The sequence below is a fragment of the Cavia porcellus genome, unplaced genomic scaffold, assembly GCF_034190915.1.
Source record: "Cavia porcellus strain 051 isolate PalLab524CR breed Dunkin Hartley unplaced genomic scaffold, mCavPor4.1 scaffold_2, whole genome shotgun sequence".
In the NCBI taxonomy this organism is placed as follows: Eukaryota; Metazoa; Chordata; class Mammalia; order Rodentia; family Caviidae; genus Cavia; species Cavia porcellus.
Window position 1 is genome coordinate 62469921 of NW_026947485.1, and position 18040 is coordinate 62487960.

General features: G+C 35.2%; 1 protein-coding gene across 15 annotated transcripts in view; it reads right to left on the reverse strand.

The window, feature by feature from the left end:
• The window catches only part of Ppp1r9a (protein phosphatase 1 regulatory subunit 9A), a 291628-nt gene that overhangs the window by 66902 nt on the left and 206686 nt on the right, over positions 1 to 18040 (reverse strand). For 8 of the 15 annotated variants that reach the window (XM_063242525.1, XM_063242522.1, XM_063242531.1 and 5 more), the window contains 2 exons: positions 16101 to 16163; positions 15057 to 15122 (listed from right to left, as the gene is read on the reverse strand). The exons of 5 other annotated variants lie outside the window; for them this stretch is intronic. In XM_063242525.1, the coding sequence (XP_063098595.1) occupies positions 15057 to 15122; positions 16101 to 16163 (129 nt within the window). The remainder of the gene's footprint in view (positions 1 to 15056; positions 15123 to 16100; positions 16164 to 18040) is intronic. 2 more of the 15 variants (XM_013158289.3, XM_063242540.1) reach the window with 1 other exon arrangement.

Sequence of the window (18040 nt, forward strand, 5' to 3'; positions counted from 1 at the left end):
AATCCTGGCTCTGAGACACTGAAAAAGTTCACTTTCTTCATCTGTACAGTGAAAAACCTACCGAGAATTTCTTAGCATAACAAGGTTGTTGTGAGATTAAACTAGATGGTACCTGAAAAATATTCAACACAACATCTGACACATGGAAAGTGTTCAAAATAACTGATTGCTGCTGTTGCTATTGATGGTACCAACATTGTAATGGCAACATACCAAAGCCTCCCCAATCTTATACCAGATGTTTGCTACATTTTGGTTTCATAAACCTAATTCCCTAGAAGATCTAGAAATACAAATTTTTTAAGCTAATCATTTCTTTTTCTTCTGCTAAGCCTGCTCCTTCTCTTATATTTGTACTTTTCACAGTAGGCACAAGCTTTCACTGAACCCAGGAGAACTTTCATGTGCCTGGCTCCCAACATGCTGCGGTGGTTTAAGATGACATGATGCATGTCCGATGAAGCTGCTGTCCTTAAGACTTTCCTAGTCCACTCCTTTATGCTCCTATTGTAGAATTTTGATGTTTCTGTATCAGACTTTCTTATCAAATTTTTCAACTAAATGCTGCTTGGGCCTGATGGATATGATTTATTCTTACAAACCCACTGCGGTTAGTGCACTGTTGGGTGTATAGCAGGCAGCAAACAAATGTTTGCTGAGTAAATGAAAACAGTTGTAGCCACATCTGCACAGTATGACAGAGTCTGATTTTCCTGTTAATCTCAGCTTTCCCATAAACAATACAGTGAACCACAGCTGCAGCTGAGGCCTAGATGACCCTATTGGGAATTTTCTCTTGTTAGGTTCAACTATTAGTAGTAATTTTTGCTCTAGCAATGCTTGCTCTGGTAAACTCAGAGAAACTAAATAGTGCTAATCATAAAAATAGCCTTAATTATGCAGTTTTGTAAGAATTTATTTACTGGATTTGAATGATTACATACATTTTCACTCCTAAGAAAGAATAGAATAGAATTACTTTTTCTCTGGAGGACTCAGGCGTTAATGTTTAAAATTCAGTCTACACAAACTTTTGAAAAAATATCCCCTCCTCTGTGAAGACATCTCCTGGTTCATTTTCTGTTGGTGACCTAGTTTTGTACTGTTTGGCTACTTAGTCTCTTTGGATGATTTCTGCTCTTATCATGAAGTTGTTGTCATATGATTTATGGAAGTGATATACTCAAAGAGTTAATTACAGTGCCTATAATATTATAAATGACTACATGACTTTCTGATTATGATTATTTTCATCATCCTTATTTCTCAAAACAGTACTAAAGTGATGCATGAGCTTTGGGGCTGGAGAGAATAGTTCCTCAAAAGAGGAATGACTTACTGTCACAGGGCGTGACTGCAAGGAAGTCATTTACACTCTAACTTCTGTGGTCTCATCTATAAAAATGCTGGGAAAGATATCAATTGCATAGGTCACTGAGAGGATTAAAAGAAGTCAATACACAAAATATTCAGTAACTCTAGCTCATAATATATATTCTGTTCCCTGCTAATTTATCAAGTCATTCAAAATTTCTTGGAAATCTTTTGTTCTCAGGATATTTCTTTTTCTGATTTCCACCCCATTTTATCATCCAGGCTGCAAGTAAAGAAACCTCTCAACTCCACTGATTCTCACAGCTCTGCAGCATAATACTGCTAATACTGCTGACAAATTTTCTTTCTAAAATTCTCAGCCAGAGGTAAGACGTCTTTTCCAACTACTTAAATTCATGTTTTCCTTCTTAACATTTTTCCAACAATTATGTTAGACAGTTCATACATTACTATTTAATTTTAAAATATTTAAAAGCTTTTAATATTTGTTTCCTTTTAGAAACTATACTCCAAAGTCAGGGATGCTATTTTCTGTGATAGTGGCTAGATGCTAAAATGACCCCCAGTGTTCCCTTGCTTCCTGGCATTCGTGGTCTTGTATAATTGTTTCCCTTAGTGTGTGCTGGATCTAGCAATTTTTAACAGCCAGAAATCAACTGAAGACATAGACTTCTCACTTCAGAGCCTAATTTACAAAAACACTGTGATTTACACCTCTTGCCCGAGTCCTAAGGGTTGGGAAGCAAACAGTCACTGGTGGGAATGTGAAAAGGTCCACAGAAGAAAGCACCAAGGTTTCTGGCAGACAGACAGCTAGGAAAGACCAGAGAGAGGCCTCCAAGCAGTCACAGGAGAAGCCTGGAGGAATCTTCTGGGAGTTGCTGACAGCTGTAAGCTCGCTTGGCTGAGCCTCACCCAGTTGAGTAGTTAGCTGACCAGGGCCTGGCTAACACTGGATGTGCAGCCTTGAGTGAGACCTTGGTTTAGAAGCATCCAGCAAAACTGACTCACAGACACTTTGGTGCATAGGCTTCTTGTTTTAAGTTGCTTTATTCTGGTGGCAAATTGTTATCTGGCAGTAGAAAATATACAAACATAATAACAATACAGGAAAAAAGAGAAGTAGCTTTGGAAGAGCGGTAGGCAAAGGTTAGATGGGTTGTAAAGAGTATATTAATAAATCAACCTTAAATTGCCATGAATAGATCAGCAGTGAAAATCTGGAAGGTAGAGTCCTTGGGATGGCATGCCAGCAAGCTTAGCCACATTATCACTTTCTCTAACGAGAAAGCAAGAAATGTTCCTAGTGAACCAGACAATCTCAGTGATGGAATTTTTTTTTTTTTTTGTCTTTTTCATTTTTTTATCGGTACCGGGAATCGAACTCACGACTGCCTGCTTGCAAGGCAGGTGCTTATGCCGCTGAGCTAAATCCCCAGGCCCCAAGTGATGGAATTTTTAAAGTGTTTAAAATGTGGCCTAAATTTTAGTAGCATGTGACAGGAATAGAATGAGAGTATATTAAATAGACAGGAACCAAAACCCAGTAATTTTGAAAATTTTAAAAATCAAACTAAAATTAAAAAATGGCTTCAAAACAAAGTCCAATTCCAGGGTACTAGCAAGAGGACAGCCTACAAGCAGAGGGTGTGGCCATAAAATTTTAAGAATTATGAGTTTAGGAAACCCCAATTTTATACAAGGAGAAATGCTATTTTCCAACACTGTTCATTATGTCACTAAAAATGTAACTTGAAACAAAGGCTATTCATGTCTCCATGCACAAGACATGAAGCAAAAGACTGCAAGGAATCATCTTTCAGTGCTATCCACTCTCATTTCTATACTCTCTTATGGCTTGTGGTGAATTTTCCCATGAGTAGGACACTCCCATGGCCACACTGATAAATGTGACAAAGAGAAACAAGGCCAAAATCCATTTAGTCTATGTCACAACACATAACTAGGAGTACTATGAGCAGCACTCCAAGTAACAGAATTGGTCTAACTTGCAGTACTAAGATTAACTACATTCCCTGGGCCTCCAGATCCAAGTGACTAATATAATTTCATAAACAATGGAGACCTACCTTAGAAACCCAAGTGTCTTTTCTCCATGAACTGTTGTTTTTGCCTTTGCAGTTGGTCTAAGATGTTAATCGAAACAGCAGGATGTATCAGCAAATGCACAGACTAAGCTTTGGGACCAGAGAAACAAGTGTAGGGTTTATAGCTGTTCTGTTATCCAGTGCAGCTGCCCTGACTCATTACAAAGAATTCTGAGACTATCTCTGATCTCAATGAACCTGTGTTGACTTGGCGGACATGACAGCCTGCAGGAGACGTGAGTAACAGGCATCAGATGTTTCTATTTCTCCTTGACCCTGTGCACTCTGCTTTACCAGTTCCCCAGGAACCTGCCGAGGTCTAAGGATTCACGAGACTCCTAACACATGGACTGCAATTCATTCTGCTAAGCTCAGTGAGGTGTGTGTTTCTGCAAATGTTGTCCAAATGGGGTAAGAATCTTCCTTTTAGCCAGGATGTGTCTATATAGTAGCTGGGGGGAAAAGCAGCATATTTGTGCCAATTCTTCAAGCCACAGTTTCCCAAAGGCAATGACAAAAGAGCAAGATGACTCCTAAATACAAATGTCTATGACATGGCAGGGAAAGAACTAAGAATTTAGGTTAGGTGAGTCTTCCATACCTCATAGCAAGCATGACTGCTCTTTGTTCTGGAGGAAAAATTTCTATCTTCCCAGATCGCTTATTACACACAAAAACACAAAAACAATTCATAAAGAGAGGTAGTCAGTACTTTAAGAGATATGAGAGACCTGCAGAGGATTATTTCCCAATGATTACTTAATGGGAAAAAAAGTCTAAAAATTTAGCTGATTTTAGAAAATCTAAAGAATATTGTCAGTTTAGAAAAATCTAAACAATATTTTCAGTTTACCTTTATGAATACTTTAATCATTATTGCTTTCTATATATTCTACTTTGTAGCTAAGCTGATCTTTTACTTCTATATTGCTATAGAAACAAACAAACAAAAAAAAAACCAAAAAAATCCCAAGCAACAATAAAAAAAAAAAACCTTGCAAATGAAAATCAAAACCAGAAGCCTCAAATTCATGCCTTTTATTTCTATGTCCTCAGTGATAGTGATTCATTTATATTAGGCTACTGGACTTTTTGTTAGTCTTAAAAATTATTTAAGGCTATCGGGGTCTGTACCTCCTAGTACACTGCAGTGGCTGGGACTACCTAGTCAGCGCACTTCAGACAAACTGAAACTGACAAAGAAAGAAACTGGGCCTCCTATATACGCCTGTATGGAAGGAACAAAAAATATGAGAAGAGGAGGCAACAAGAAAAGGTCCTCGGTCCCCAATCCTGAGAACACTGATTCAAGAAAGGTAAATGCAAAGGAGAATGAGGACAGAAAACATGCAATATCAGGCATGGCACCAAGAGACATAAAGTGATATCTTCGGGACCTCACAGACAAGTTCAAAAGTGAAGTATTTAACCAAGTAAAACAAGATATAAGTAGAATAGTTAAACAAATGCTAAGCACCTCCCAAGAAAAAAACAGATGGTAGAATGGAAGAACAAAAAAAAAATGGGGAGAATTGTTTGATGGAGAAAATAGAGAAAACATAGAATACATGAAGTAGGTTCCAAGAGATAACCAGGAAACTAAAAACTATTGAAAGCTGGCATAGCAGCTTGAAAAGAAACTAAGGATAGATTATCTGAACTGGAGGACAGGTTTGTGATGTGGGAGCATGAAAGGAAAAACTTCTTAAAAATAACAAGGAAACAAGCAGTAACAATACAAAAGCTAGAAGATGGTAAGAGGATCTATAATTTAAGAATTAAGAATGTAAAGGAAGAAGCAGGGATATAAACAAATGAATTGCAAAGGCTATTTACAGAAATAATCAAGGAGAACTTTCCAAATATAGGAAAAAGTAAAGATGCTCAGATGTATGAGGCATACAGAACCCTAGCCACCTACAACCCAAACAGAACTACACCCAGGCATATAATAATCAAAATTCTAGAAATCCAATATAAGAACAGAATAATAAAAGCTGTCAGAGACAAGAAACAGATTACTTACAAGGGAACACCCATCAGAATTACAGCAGACTTCTCGGCACAAACCATCAAATCACGAAGTGCATGAGGTGAAATAATTCAAGCTTTGAAAGACAATAACCTCCAGCCAAGATTGATATATCCTGCACAACTGTCCCTAGAAATTAATGGAGAAACAAGGTGCTTCCAGGATAAAGAGAAACTGGGGGAATTTTCAACCACCAATTCAACTCTACAAAGAATACTGCAGGACACTCTAAAAGAGAAAAATACCAGGATTCCAGAAACAGTGGCAGAGAGGCCACAATGAATGGAGCAGAAAGCAAAATGAAGAAGACAAACTGACAACTAATGACAGAAAAAGAGCTCAACAGAAATGAGGGAGAGAAGTTGGATATAATTTCTAATATAGATGACCTAGATACACTAACTTAAGGGAAAAAAGAGAGAATTGCAGGCAGAGGGGATCAAGAGATAGGGTCCACCGAGAGGCTCTTTATAGGAAATATAATTAGCCTGAAGAAGGTTATATGGACCAAAATCAAACATGAGAAAACTCGATGTGATAGAGAACCAGAGAGTAATAGGGGAAACTAGGCCAGTATTTGTGGATAGGTTGAACAGACAGGCTTTAATAAATGAAGAAATATAACTAGAAATCCAGCCCAGGAGTGAGAAAGTTCAGAAACATTTAGGTAAATAGCAGGTTGCCCCCCAATACAAAACCATGAGTGTTGGGGAGACCCAAAAATATACAGTACATTCTGGGGGAGGAAAGGGGAGGAATAGTCTTAAAAAAAAAAAACAGCAGAAGATAGAGCTAATAGTGTATCAGGAACTAAAACCCCTATTACTCACACCACTCTGCTTGGCTGAAACTTGTTCTGTCCTACTTTGTATATAAGTATTGAGTCTGAGGGGCACAGACAGCTGTCCATAGCACAGTGGACGTCTTTAATTCCCTATTAACTCAATCAGGATCCCTGTATGACTTATACTGTTGTGTCATGACTGATCTTAGTTAAATCTGACTTGTTTAATTGCTGCTTATTATTGACAGATTTTATTCAAAACTGTAAGGCTGATGGTATCAAGTTGAGGAGTATAGACAAGTATACTGAAAATGACAATGATTCACTACAATATCATTTCTGATTTGATTACTACCTGTTTTTGCAGCTCTACACTATCTACAAAGTTGTATTTCTGTTAATCCTGTTATGTACTGATATATTCAATTATACTTTATCTGACAATATAGCCAATTCTGTTGATGATAACAAGAAACAGCACAGTGACCATGGTAGAACTCCTTATGCAGTAGATTTGTATGTCTTTTTAGTTTTATATGTCTATAGGAAAAACTTTGTTCTGTTTCTCCCTCTAACATAGAAAGGGTAGAAATATATGTTAAGACTCATGCTTACGTAAAACCTATAAACAGTTTATGAGAACTGATCTGATAACACATGATGAAATGAACAAAAACTTTGAAGGAAAGAAAGGGGCACTGTAGTACCCAAACCTGATTCTGGAGTGTTATGATGTGAAACTCAGCAATATTATTAATTTTTGTTCAGAAGGATTTTAATCTAATAAGTTGTGTTAGGCCTCAACATAAATGAAGATATGGATAGATGTGTACATGTCTAAGTGTATAGGATTAACAGCCATAATACTTAGTTTTTGTTGGATAATTGAACAGAACTGTTTGCAGTCTCTCTGGTTGAATTCCCATTTATATGTTCCATTTGTGTACCTTGAACAACTATTTATAGGGGGACAATATGTGTACATCAGCTAGTGATTTATTACTGTTTATTTCTTTTCTTTGAAAGTATGTACTATTTCTGCCTGTTTTCTATTTTGTTTTGTCTTTCTTTAAATAAAATTTAAAAATTTATTTAAGGCCCACTCTGCCACTAGCTAACCATGGTAGAGCTGGGATGACCTAGGAAACACCCCACCCCGAACCAGTCAATGCTCTGGTCTGCTGAAGAACTGTGCAGGAGCCCACAGGCCTTGGAATCCAAGTGCCTGGTGTCCAGTCTGTGGGTTTTCCATGGCACAGGGCTATGGAGTTGACAACCAACAGACTGGGCTGATGGAAGAAGAAACCAACAACACGAGAGTCTTGGTTTGGCACTGAGTTGATTCCCTTCCACAGAGAATGAGTGACAGAAAGCCCTGGGAGCTAGGTTTGGAGTGAGTGAAAGCAAGGGCTCTCATGGCATCCTTTGGGCAGTTTGGGTTCAGACCAGGAAAACGTGCCTATATTCTGATTCCAGCAAGACAGGATCAGTAGGAGTAATCATCAGAAGGGACAGTTCTGAAGAAGAAGGCATTTAAACTACTACTACATCTGAAGTCTGGCAGTGCTGCCAGCATTCAGCAGAAATTAGTGCTGTAAATTAGTATAGCAGTTATTTTTCTCACTTTGCTGAGATAAAACACTCAATGCCCAAAATTAAGGGAGGGAAGTTTTATTTAGCTCACAGTTTGTGGAGGTTTCAGTCTGTAATCAGCTATTCAAAGGCAGGGTGGCATGGCACAAGGCCAATACTTCAAAGCAGCAGAAGATGGCAAAAGCAACAGGAGCAAAAGAGGGGTGGGAAAACAAGCCTCTTTTCCTCCCTTATATTGTAATCACTCACACCACCTCTGTGCCCACACCACCTCTGTGCCCTCCTCTTGCACAGGGTGAAGATGTTTACAAAGTGAGGACTCTGGCCCACTGATGAGTCACTTAAAAAACTTCTAAACTTCTCAAGATGACACAATGAACAATGCCTTAGAGCCTTAAGGGCACATCCTCCCCCGACTATGCTGCAGAACTGCTGAGTTTCCTAAGCTTCAAGACTTCTCAAGTTGACACAGTGTATCAACCATTACAATTACTGTAATATAGTGAGGGCCTAACTGTTTTCACTAAAATCAGAATCCTCTTTAATTGAAGGACTGTCCCAGAGTGGATCCTAGGGTTTGGCAATTTGATGCCACTGTTGTTGCTAAATTTTCTACCATAAACAAGGTAATAGAGTACAGTGGTATCTTGGTTCACAAAACCCTTTTGTTGCTGGATGTGGTGGCTCACTCCTGTAATCCTAGAACTTGGGAGGCTGAGGCAGGAGAACTGCTTGCAAGTTCAGACCAGCCTGAGCTCTAAAGTAACCCAAAGCCAGCCTGAACTACATAGGGAGACTCTGTCTCAAAAAGACAAAAAAAGCCAAACACAACAACAAAAAAACTTTTGTTCAGAAACATTTGGCAACGTTTTGCTTTTGTTCAAGAACTCTGCACTGGGTGATGGACAGGACTGTGATCCTCTTTTCTTAATATCTAGGTCTTGGAATAATGTATATGTACACCAATAAATGAATGAATAAGGAAAATGTGGTGTTTATACACAAATGAGTACTCCTCTGCCATAAAGGAAGGTAAACTTGAAGCATTCATAAGTAAAGTTATACAACTTGAGAACATGTTAACTGAAATAAGATACACAAACTCAGATATCGCATGGCTTTTCTTATATGAGAGAAACAAGATGTGTTTGTGTGTGTCCACATAAATAGCAAAATGAAAGAGATGTAGGAAGTAGGGAGAAATTCAAATACTTCCTCAAAATACAAACTCCATTGCTTTAACAATACTTCAATCCATATGCTAATTGGTTTCTTTTATACCACTAGTTTAGTTTATCTTAGTTTATTGCAAACAAAATTCTGTGTTACTATCTAGTTTTTGTAAGAATCATTTTGGTTTATGTCTTATTATCTAAATAACTAGTTTAAAGATAACAATATACAGTGTAATAATTATTGTTATTCTTTTATTTGTTTATGAAATTTTGTTTCATAAAATTATTTAAATTCCTTACTATATTTATTGTTTCTATTGCAAAATGCAAGCTTCTTGTGGCATAAAACATATTCCTCTGAGTCAATATTCTTAATTAAATTCCTTTTAATAAATGCTATTTTCAAACAGATTAATGTTATTGTTTTTAGAATTCTAATAAATATATTCCACACAGCAGGAAACCAATGATCTTCTTTTTCCTGCTGGGATCCTGAACTAAATAGTCAAAAGACCAAAGTAGACCTCTATAATTCAAATGTCACACTGCAATTTCAAACTGGCAGTTTTCCTTGAATTTCATTTTACTTGCCAAGGAAACAATGAAGCACTTATTCTGATGCCAGCAAAACTGTGGGAAGACACTATGAGATTTGTATTTCTTCAAATTCTTAATGTTCAGAAAACAACTACAGCTACCAAAGAGTTATGCATATTAATAGTTCCATAATATAGAACTAATTGGATCTTGGAAAATATGATACCATATTCACATAAAAATTTATATGACTGCAAAAATGATAGAGACAATCAAATTGAACCTGAAATTATAGTTACAGAATGTAAAATACAAAATTAAATGAAACAAAAATTTCATTGATGGCATCTTTATGCATACTATAAAGGCTGGTGATAAATACCCAGAGTAGCTGGGATTACAGGGGTGTGCCCCATGCCCCACTAGATGTATTTCTCCGTGTCTTCTGCTTTTAAGGTATGGTTCCAAAATTGCCCCAGCTGCTGGGTATCAGGCCACTGTAGGAACACAACACCACATATATACCTATCCTCTTATTGACGCACATTAGGTGTGTTCAATTTTTTTCTATTAAAATAAAACACGAGTGTTATGATTCATATATATAAAAGTTTTACTGAAATGTCTAGGAAAAGTTTTAATTGTTGAATCTACTAAATAGTGCAAAATAGTTTTCCAAAGTTTTGGGGCAAATGTATTGTTCTATTTGCAGAGAGTAAGAGTTGTTTTTATGCCACACTTTGCTGACAATTAAAATAACAAACTTAAAATCGCTTTAATGGGTTTGAAATATATTTCATCTTTTTTTTATTTTTCCTTCTTGACTGATAATATATTTCGGCAACATCTCCCACTGAGGTCTCTTCTGTGGTATACCTGTTCAAGCCAATAGCCCATATGTAGTTTTTTCTTTTTGGCTCATAGAATTACTTCTTAAATAATACTTTTCAAATTGCTTATCAACCATTTTCTTCCAGCGTTTAGTTTATCTTTTCACTAAATGCATTCTTTTGATGAATGGAAGTTGTTAATTTTTACGCTACTTTCTGAATCCTTTCGTTTTGCTTTCTTAGTGTCTCAGCTAAGGAAATCTTACCTGGAGGTCATAAAAGATACTTTTACTTTGTTTCTGAATTTCATAGTTTCGCATTGTTTATCTGAATAATCAGCTCACGCTGAATAAAATTTTGGTATAGAATGAGACAGTGGTTCAATTTTATAATTTTTTACTTACTAAAGAGCTTAACATGTCTCAATTTATATCAAGAGTTGTCTATGTCACCAAATTTTCATATAACAAAGAGACTGTTGTAGTATTCCTTAGTCAACTTGTTACTCTTTTGCCATGGTGTAAATTCTACAGTTTAATAATAATTATCTCTTTCAAGGTACGTGAAATGTCATGGCTACTTCCACTGCACAGTTCTTTCACATATATTTTAATAATAGCTTACCAAAGTCATTTAAAAATCCTCTAGAAATATTTTCACTGGAGTTATATTGAACATCTAAATCAACTCAGAGAAAACTAACTCAGCTAAGCTCCTGAGTCATCCAATCCATGAACATGATCTCTCTGTCTCTTTACAGAAGCTTTCTTTAATATGTTTCAATAAAGTTTATTTTCTGTATGAAGATCCTGCCTATGTTTTATTTTTTGACACTTGTACTTTCTCTCCATTTGTAGACACAATAAAATAGATGTTATATTTTATATTGTTTCCAGAAAACTTTATATTGTTTCTAACAATTTATTTGTAGTACTTTTGAGTTGCTCCAACTAGACATTCATCTATGAATAATAGCTTTATGCTATTCTTTCTAATTTATTTCTTTAACTTGTTCTTGCCTTCCATTATAAAGTCGAATCAGTAAGTGACAGCTTTTCTAACACTAAACCATACTTTCCTTCCTGGATAAACTTCCTGTTTATGGCGTTAAATAAGGTTTGACAATATCTGAAGATTTTTTGTGTTACTTTTATTAATGAAATAGACATATATTTTCCTGCTCATCTTTAAAAGATTTTACTATTAGGGTTATACAACTGTCTCATACTTCTCACATTCTCAAGATGTTACTACATTACTGGTATCAGAGTGGTATTTTCTTTATATTTATGTTCTCTGAGGAAGTTATATGCAAATGAAAATATTTGTTCCAGATTAGTGTAACTGATAATAAAATGGCTTTAAACTTTTCTTCTTCTTTCTCTTTATTTTTCTTTTCTTTTCTCACTCTCTCCCCCTTCCATTTTTTTTCCTGCTGTTTATTTATCATAGTGTTTTGAGTTTTGTACTTTAAAACTGTAAACTTATGTTCCTTGGAACTTTTAGGCTCTGACTAAAGATAATTCCCCCTCAAATGATAATCCTGCCCTGAAATACAATAAACATTTAGGCTACTTGTGGTCATCATTTCTTAGATAAAATTTCCATTTCACGTAGCACTAAGCTAGGAGACTGTAATTTCACATGGAGTTCCTGGATGGTAGATTTATTTTTAACTATGAAGAGTTCACTCATAGTGTTCCAGTTTTATGGTAGGGCTCTCCAATTATGCATCTCATTTTGGGGTATGACTTGGTTTTGTCTCCCATAACTGAAAGCAATACCAGTTGAAATATTATAATAATTAAGGATAAATAAAAACATTAGGATGAGTGCAAGAAGACTGATATTAAAAAGTACCTTATGAGTTAATTCAAATCACAGTCTAGAACAGAAAAATTAACCTACACTGTCAGAAAGCAGACTGAGTGGCTGCTCTGGACTGAGAGTGACCGCAGAGTTTCATGAGTTAACTATTTTGTATAACAAAAATGATCTGTATCTTCATTGTGGCAGTAATTACTTACCAAACCCTTAAAAACACTTAAAATTGTACATTTTATTGTATGTATATAAAAGCTGGTTTTAAAATGGGGATACACAGGGATAAAATATATCACATTACACATTTAATTTTCTTAGTCAATTTTATCTTAATAGTTTTTAAAAACTTCTTTAAGAGCTAGAATTCCAGAACTCAATCATGACTTTTTCCTACTTCCTAGCATCAATATTAGTATATAATGAATGGGGTCGATAAGGTAGCTTCTGCCCATTAATCCTTGGTTAGGTTGCCCCTGGTCTTTATTGCTCATGCAAATGTATTCTCCGACTGAAGGTTATTTTTAAGTTAACTCACCGGAGAAAAGGTCATTTATGTGGAACTGACCTTAAAATAATTTAAGGCCATTTTGACTCCCTTTTGCTATTACAGGCTTACGCAGTTATTTTATAAGTCATGCCAACCTGAGTCAGCAGGTTGGTATTCTGAAAGCTTCAAACTCTTCAATGGATGAAATGTGGATATTCATTCTTCTTTGTTTCACATGCAGAGGGTTTCAGAATAGTGTGACAGAGAAAGGGCACTCGTCCAAATTCATGGTCTAGCAAGATTTTTGTAACAAGGTAGCAGAAAGTGCTCAATTGTAAAGCACGCAAGGGCAAGCATGGATTATTCCTTGAGGCCTTTCCTTACCTCGAATCTCTATAGTCTTACCAGGTTTGACACAGCTTTTACTCTAGAGTTCTATATATTCTTTTCTCATTACTATGTTTCTGAGCAAACTTCATTCTCATTTGACTCTGCCCTTGAATTTCTATCTTAACCTCTTTTGTGTAATTTAATTTGGTTCAAATTCTTTGCTTCCTCTAATATTCCCAGTGCTGTGCATATCACTGTATGTATTAAAAATCAATGTCTTTAATACCTGTCATTGGACAGTTTATAGGCGAATGCAAAAACTTATACATATATAATGACAGAGAGACACACTGTGTCATTGATATATTATAAAAAGGGTCCCTAGGGCTGGGGATTTAGCTCAGCGGCATAAGTGCCTGGTTTGTAAGCATGAGGTCGTGAGTCGATCCCCAGTACCAAAAAAAGAAAAAAAGGTCCCTGCTCAGCTAAGCAGGCATTGTGAGGAGATGAAACCTAAACAAAGTCCTAAAAAGCTAACCTGTTTAAAGGTAAAATGATTCATCCTGAAGAAAACAGGAAGAGCAAAGGTAAGCTGGCCTACTGGTCTCATCAGGCCATCTCTTTGCGTGACTATTAGTATTCTAGAACTTTTTGGTAAAGAATGATATCAAACTTAATTTTTAAAAACTAAAATGTTCTTAAAATTGGAAAAAGACTGTCATTTATGTTGTTTCTACGTCGTCTTTTTAACACTACTACAAACTCTATGGTTCACAGTATAATACAGTATTGTTAAAGCACGGTTTTCAGGGAAGACAAATCTGAGCTGTCAGAGGAATTTAATGGTATGAAAGATGACAGATATACTTTTGTTATTTTCTATCTAGCCATGAAAAAATAGTATCATATTGTGGCAGCTGGAGATAAGCAAGAAAACATATTCAAAGCAGCAGCGTGATTTTTAAAAATAATACAAAGAAAATTAGCTACAAAAAGATGACACTGTTTATAGGTTGAAGGTTGCTCTACTAATTCTGTTGCCCTTGACCCTATCATCGCCTTCTCTGTGTTCAGTGTTATAAGAAATAATACAGCTACACATAGAGAATATTCTTACAGAAGACCATAAGCAGAAGACCATGTCCACCCTCATGGGCCAGTGTGTGGGCACGTATGTGTGTGTGCGTGTGCCCACGCAGAGTGTGGGTAGCTGCTTAGGCTACATCAAGTATGGTTAGACAGATCAAGCCACAGAATGTCTTTTAAAAACCTTGAGATTGTAGGTTTCAATGAGGATTATCTTCATAAATTTGAGGTACACAAACCAAAGGACATAATTATAATTTAAAGATTTTACATATCCAATAAAATTGGGATATGTGAATAGTTATTAAAAACATTTTCCTTTTCTGTTACTCTTAGGCTACTTTTATCACCATCGGCTGGTTGGCCTCTTAAAACATATCTGACCTCCATGTAAGCTCTATTACCTCTATGAGATTATTTTATTATTTAAAATAGAATACTTTCTCAGACATTTTGGGATGTCTGTGCTGTAATTCATGCAAATAAATAAACAGTACTATTTAAATATACATACACTTAGTCTAGAAAAAATAGAAACTTTCTATCAGCAGATTCTTCAAAAGACACTGGATTTAAAAACAATGTAAATCACAACCCATCCTGTAAACCTCATACAGCCCAAATGTTGGATATATCATTTTCCCCTTTAATTGGAATTACAAAGTATTTTAAATGTTAGAGGTTAAAACAGTCATGGTTAAATGTTAGGAAGCAAGTTCAAACTGTAGAAACTGTACCTAAAATATGGACTATCATTCAGAATTAAAGCTTTGTTCAAATCACTACTTTCAAATTATTGAAACATACAGCTCAATAGAAGCTCTCACAGCAGACAATTAATAAGACATACAGAACATTTGATTTTATACATGAAACAGGAAGGTGCAGACAAGAATTATTTTACATAAAAAAACAAAAACAAAAAAACACCAAACCTTAAGGAAACTGTTGTTATTGTTATTGCAGTTGCCACATACTTCTTGCAATTCAGCCTCAGTGCTCTAAAACAGTTGACAGAAACAATTAAAGCATGTCTCATGCCCCACCCCACCAAAACAACAGGGTCATGGCCAAGGACAAAAAACACCAGTTCTGGTACTTGCTGTAACATACACTGTCAAGTGCTAAGGGGGAGGCAACTATACCTTGGTTAAAAAATATTCCACTTGCAGTTTCTCCACATTATATACACAACATAAAATATACCCTTGTTAAATCTATGGTATTAACATATCATTCATAATAACTGCAATCCCTTCCTGACACACAATCTATTTTCTACTAGGAAAGGAAAGCAGGATGAGTCAAATTTAATACAATATTTTTAATCCTCTTACATAAAATTACATTCTTACATAAACCATTGGTTCCTTTAATATGTTTGCCCCTACAAATTAACCCAAGCATTAAAAAATACATATTTAGTTAAGTAGATACTTTCAATTTTATCTAATATTTTTAAAGTCTATAATAATAATACTGTTGTGATATTATTACATTGATAATTTTCAGAAATAAACACAAATTATAAAAGAAAGAATGATATATTTTAAGAGAAGGGGCTCCAGTTTCTAAAGTGATGTTTAATCTTATTATAAAATACTGCCTAAAGAAATTTTGAAATGCCATCTAAAATATAAGACTTTACAATACAATAAATACTTTCGTTTAAAAGAATATTGTGAGAAGCCAAATTTTGTAAGTATATATAAAATTTTAATTTCAATGGCCCTATTTCCAAATTCATAAAAGGCATACAGTACCAACCCGTGCAGACTGTATTTCTAATGAGAACCCACGGCCTTTAAATTGTGTAACAATCTTTGATAGAAACCCATAAAATACAAAAACAGTGCACAAACTGTATACCAGAGTTACAGCATTTTGCTACTAAAAGGTCAAAGTGTTGATAGTTGTGAGTTATGATAGGATATTAGATGTTATTAAAAATTAAATTCTAGTTGAAAAATGAACCATACCCCCATAATTTCATGGCATAGTGTTGACTGTCTGAGTGGTTTATTGAAATCCTCCATGGTTACCTTTCAAGTTTTTAAAAAAAAGAATAAGAAAAAAAAACAAATAAACATAATTATATTGTCCAGAAATGCAATCAATCATAGAACACTCAGATATGTATTCATAATTTTTCAGTGGTTCATGTTTTCATCTCCCTCTTCTTCATAAGATATTCCCTCTTGCTCCTCAGCCTTCAGGTCAGGGTCATTTTTTATTTTTTAATTTTTCAATCTGAATATTTAGCAGACAGTAAATAGATACAGGAACGTATGTTAAAAATGGAACTGGTTTTTGCCTATTTAAAATTTTTCTATTTTAAATATTTGAAGTAAACAAATAGAAAAAGTAAAACATTAAATAGTTTGAGGATTACCTATACATTTCAAAGGCTAAGAGAGCATTACTTGTAATTCTCTAAAGCAAATAAAACAGATACACGTAAGCATAAATAATATAGCATTAAGAAACATACAAAGATATTATTCCTAGGTTCCCTCTATTCTTTCTTATAAACTAATATACTTTAATTTTTCAGGATATAATTCTCACATCATGCTATTTTCCATGTAGCCAATGTAAGCAATTAACTCCTCTCTGACAAGAACCAAGTTGGAAGCAACCTTGAGGGGTCTGATCAACAACTGCAGCTCTGCAGCCTTCAGTGAACAATATGAATCTAAGGCTGGCTCTGGAAATCAGCTGTATTGATTACTCTGTATCTAAGTAGAGGTTTTCCTGACTAGATTCAGGGAATGTCACATGGAATATCAAATGGAAGTGATTCTAACTCTGGAATCATAAGATTCTATAAAATGAGAAAAGTGAAAAAAACAAGTGAGACTATACACTTTCACGACCTGGTCTAATAAAAATAAATTAATAAATCGGTCAGTTACACGAAATGAATCACATCACTTTTTAAGGACAATAAATCTATTCACTACCCAGGATTGGTTTTCCTCAGTTCTTTCACCTGCTGGACATTTTATTTTCATTTACAGTGAAAGAAAACAAAATTGTAACCTTAAAACCAATCAGTTAATATTTGGTAATATTAGTAAAAAATGACATTGAGTAATAACACTGAAAGTCTTAACACTAGAGTAGATTTTCATTATATATTTAGCTTTTATCTCTCCTATGGAGAGAAAATTAGGAGTTGGCTTTACTTGGGCATATCTTAAGTAAGGCATACTTCAACAGACTAGAAAGGGGAAAGACACAAATAGGAGATGAGAGAGAAATACAAAGAAATAGACTAGCATTCTCAGTCAAATGAAAATTGCTTGGGATAACAGTAGCAAGCAGCTGATTTCTACAACCTCCAGAAAAAAGAGGACATTCAGCAGAGGGCTAAACTAAGTTTTAAACATTTCTATACTCAGCTATTCTTCTCTGTTTAGCTTCAGATGATGCTCATCAGTTGTTGCCTAAAATAAAGTAATTCCCATATATTCAACTTTCTTATTATTAAAACTACCACAGAACCTGAGTATCATAAGAAGCCCCATTATTTTAAATTGGACTCCTCTTAATATCTTTGGTTACCCAGTGATTCTGTGTGTTCTTGAATCTCGACAGACCAATCAAGAGTGTTCTGTACACTCTATTCAAAAACAAGGGAGACTCCAGATTTGGAGCTGGGAAGACTGTTCCAAATCTAACACTGCCAACTATTCACTCCACAACTAGAAAACAACAACAACAACAACAACAAAAAGCTTCAGTTGCTGTATTTCTAGAAAAAAAAAACCTACTTATTGCTTTAAGGATTAAATGAGATCATGTAGGACAGGCACCTTCTCTCACAGTGCCTGACACTCACTATTTACCATTACTCCTGCCTATAAAACTATAGGTGAAATTAACAATGTCCTGTGTAAAAATATACAAATAAACT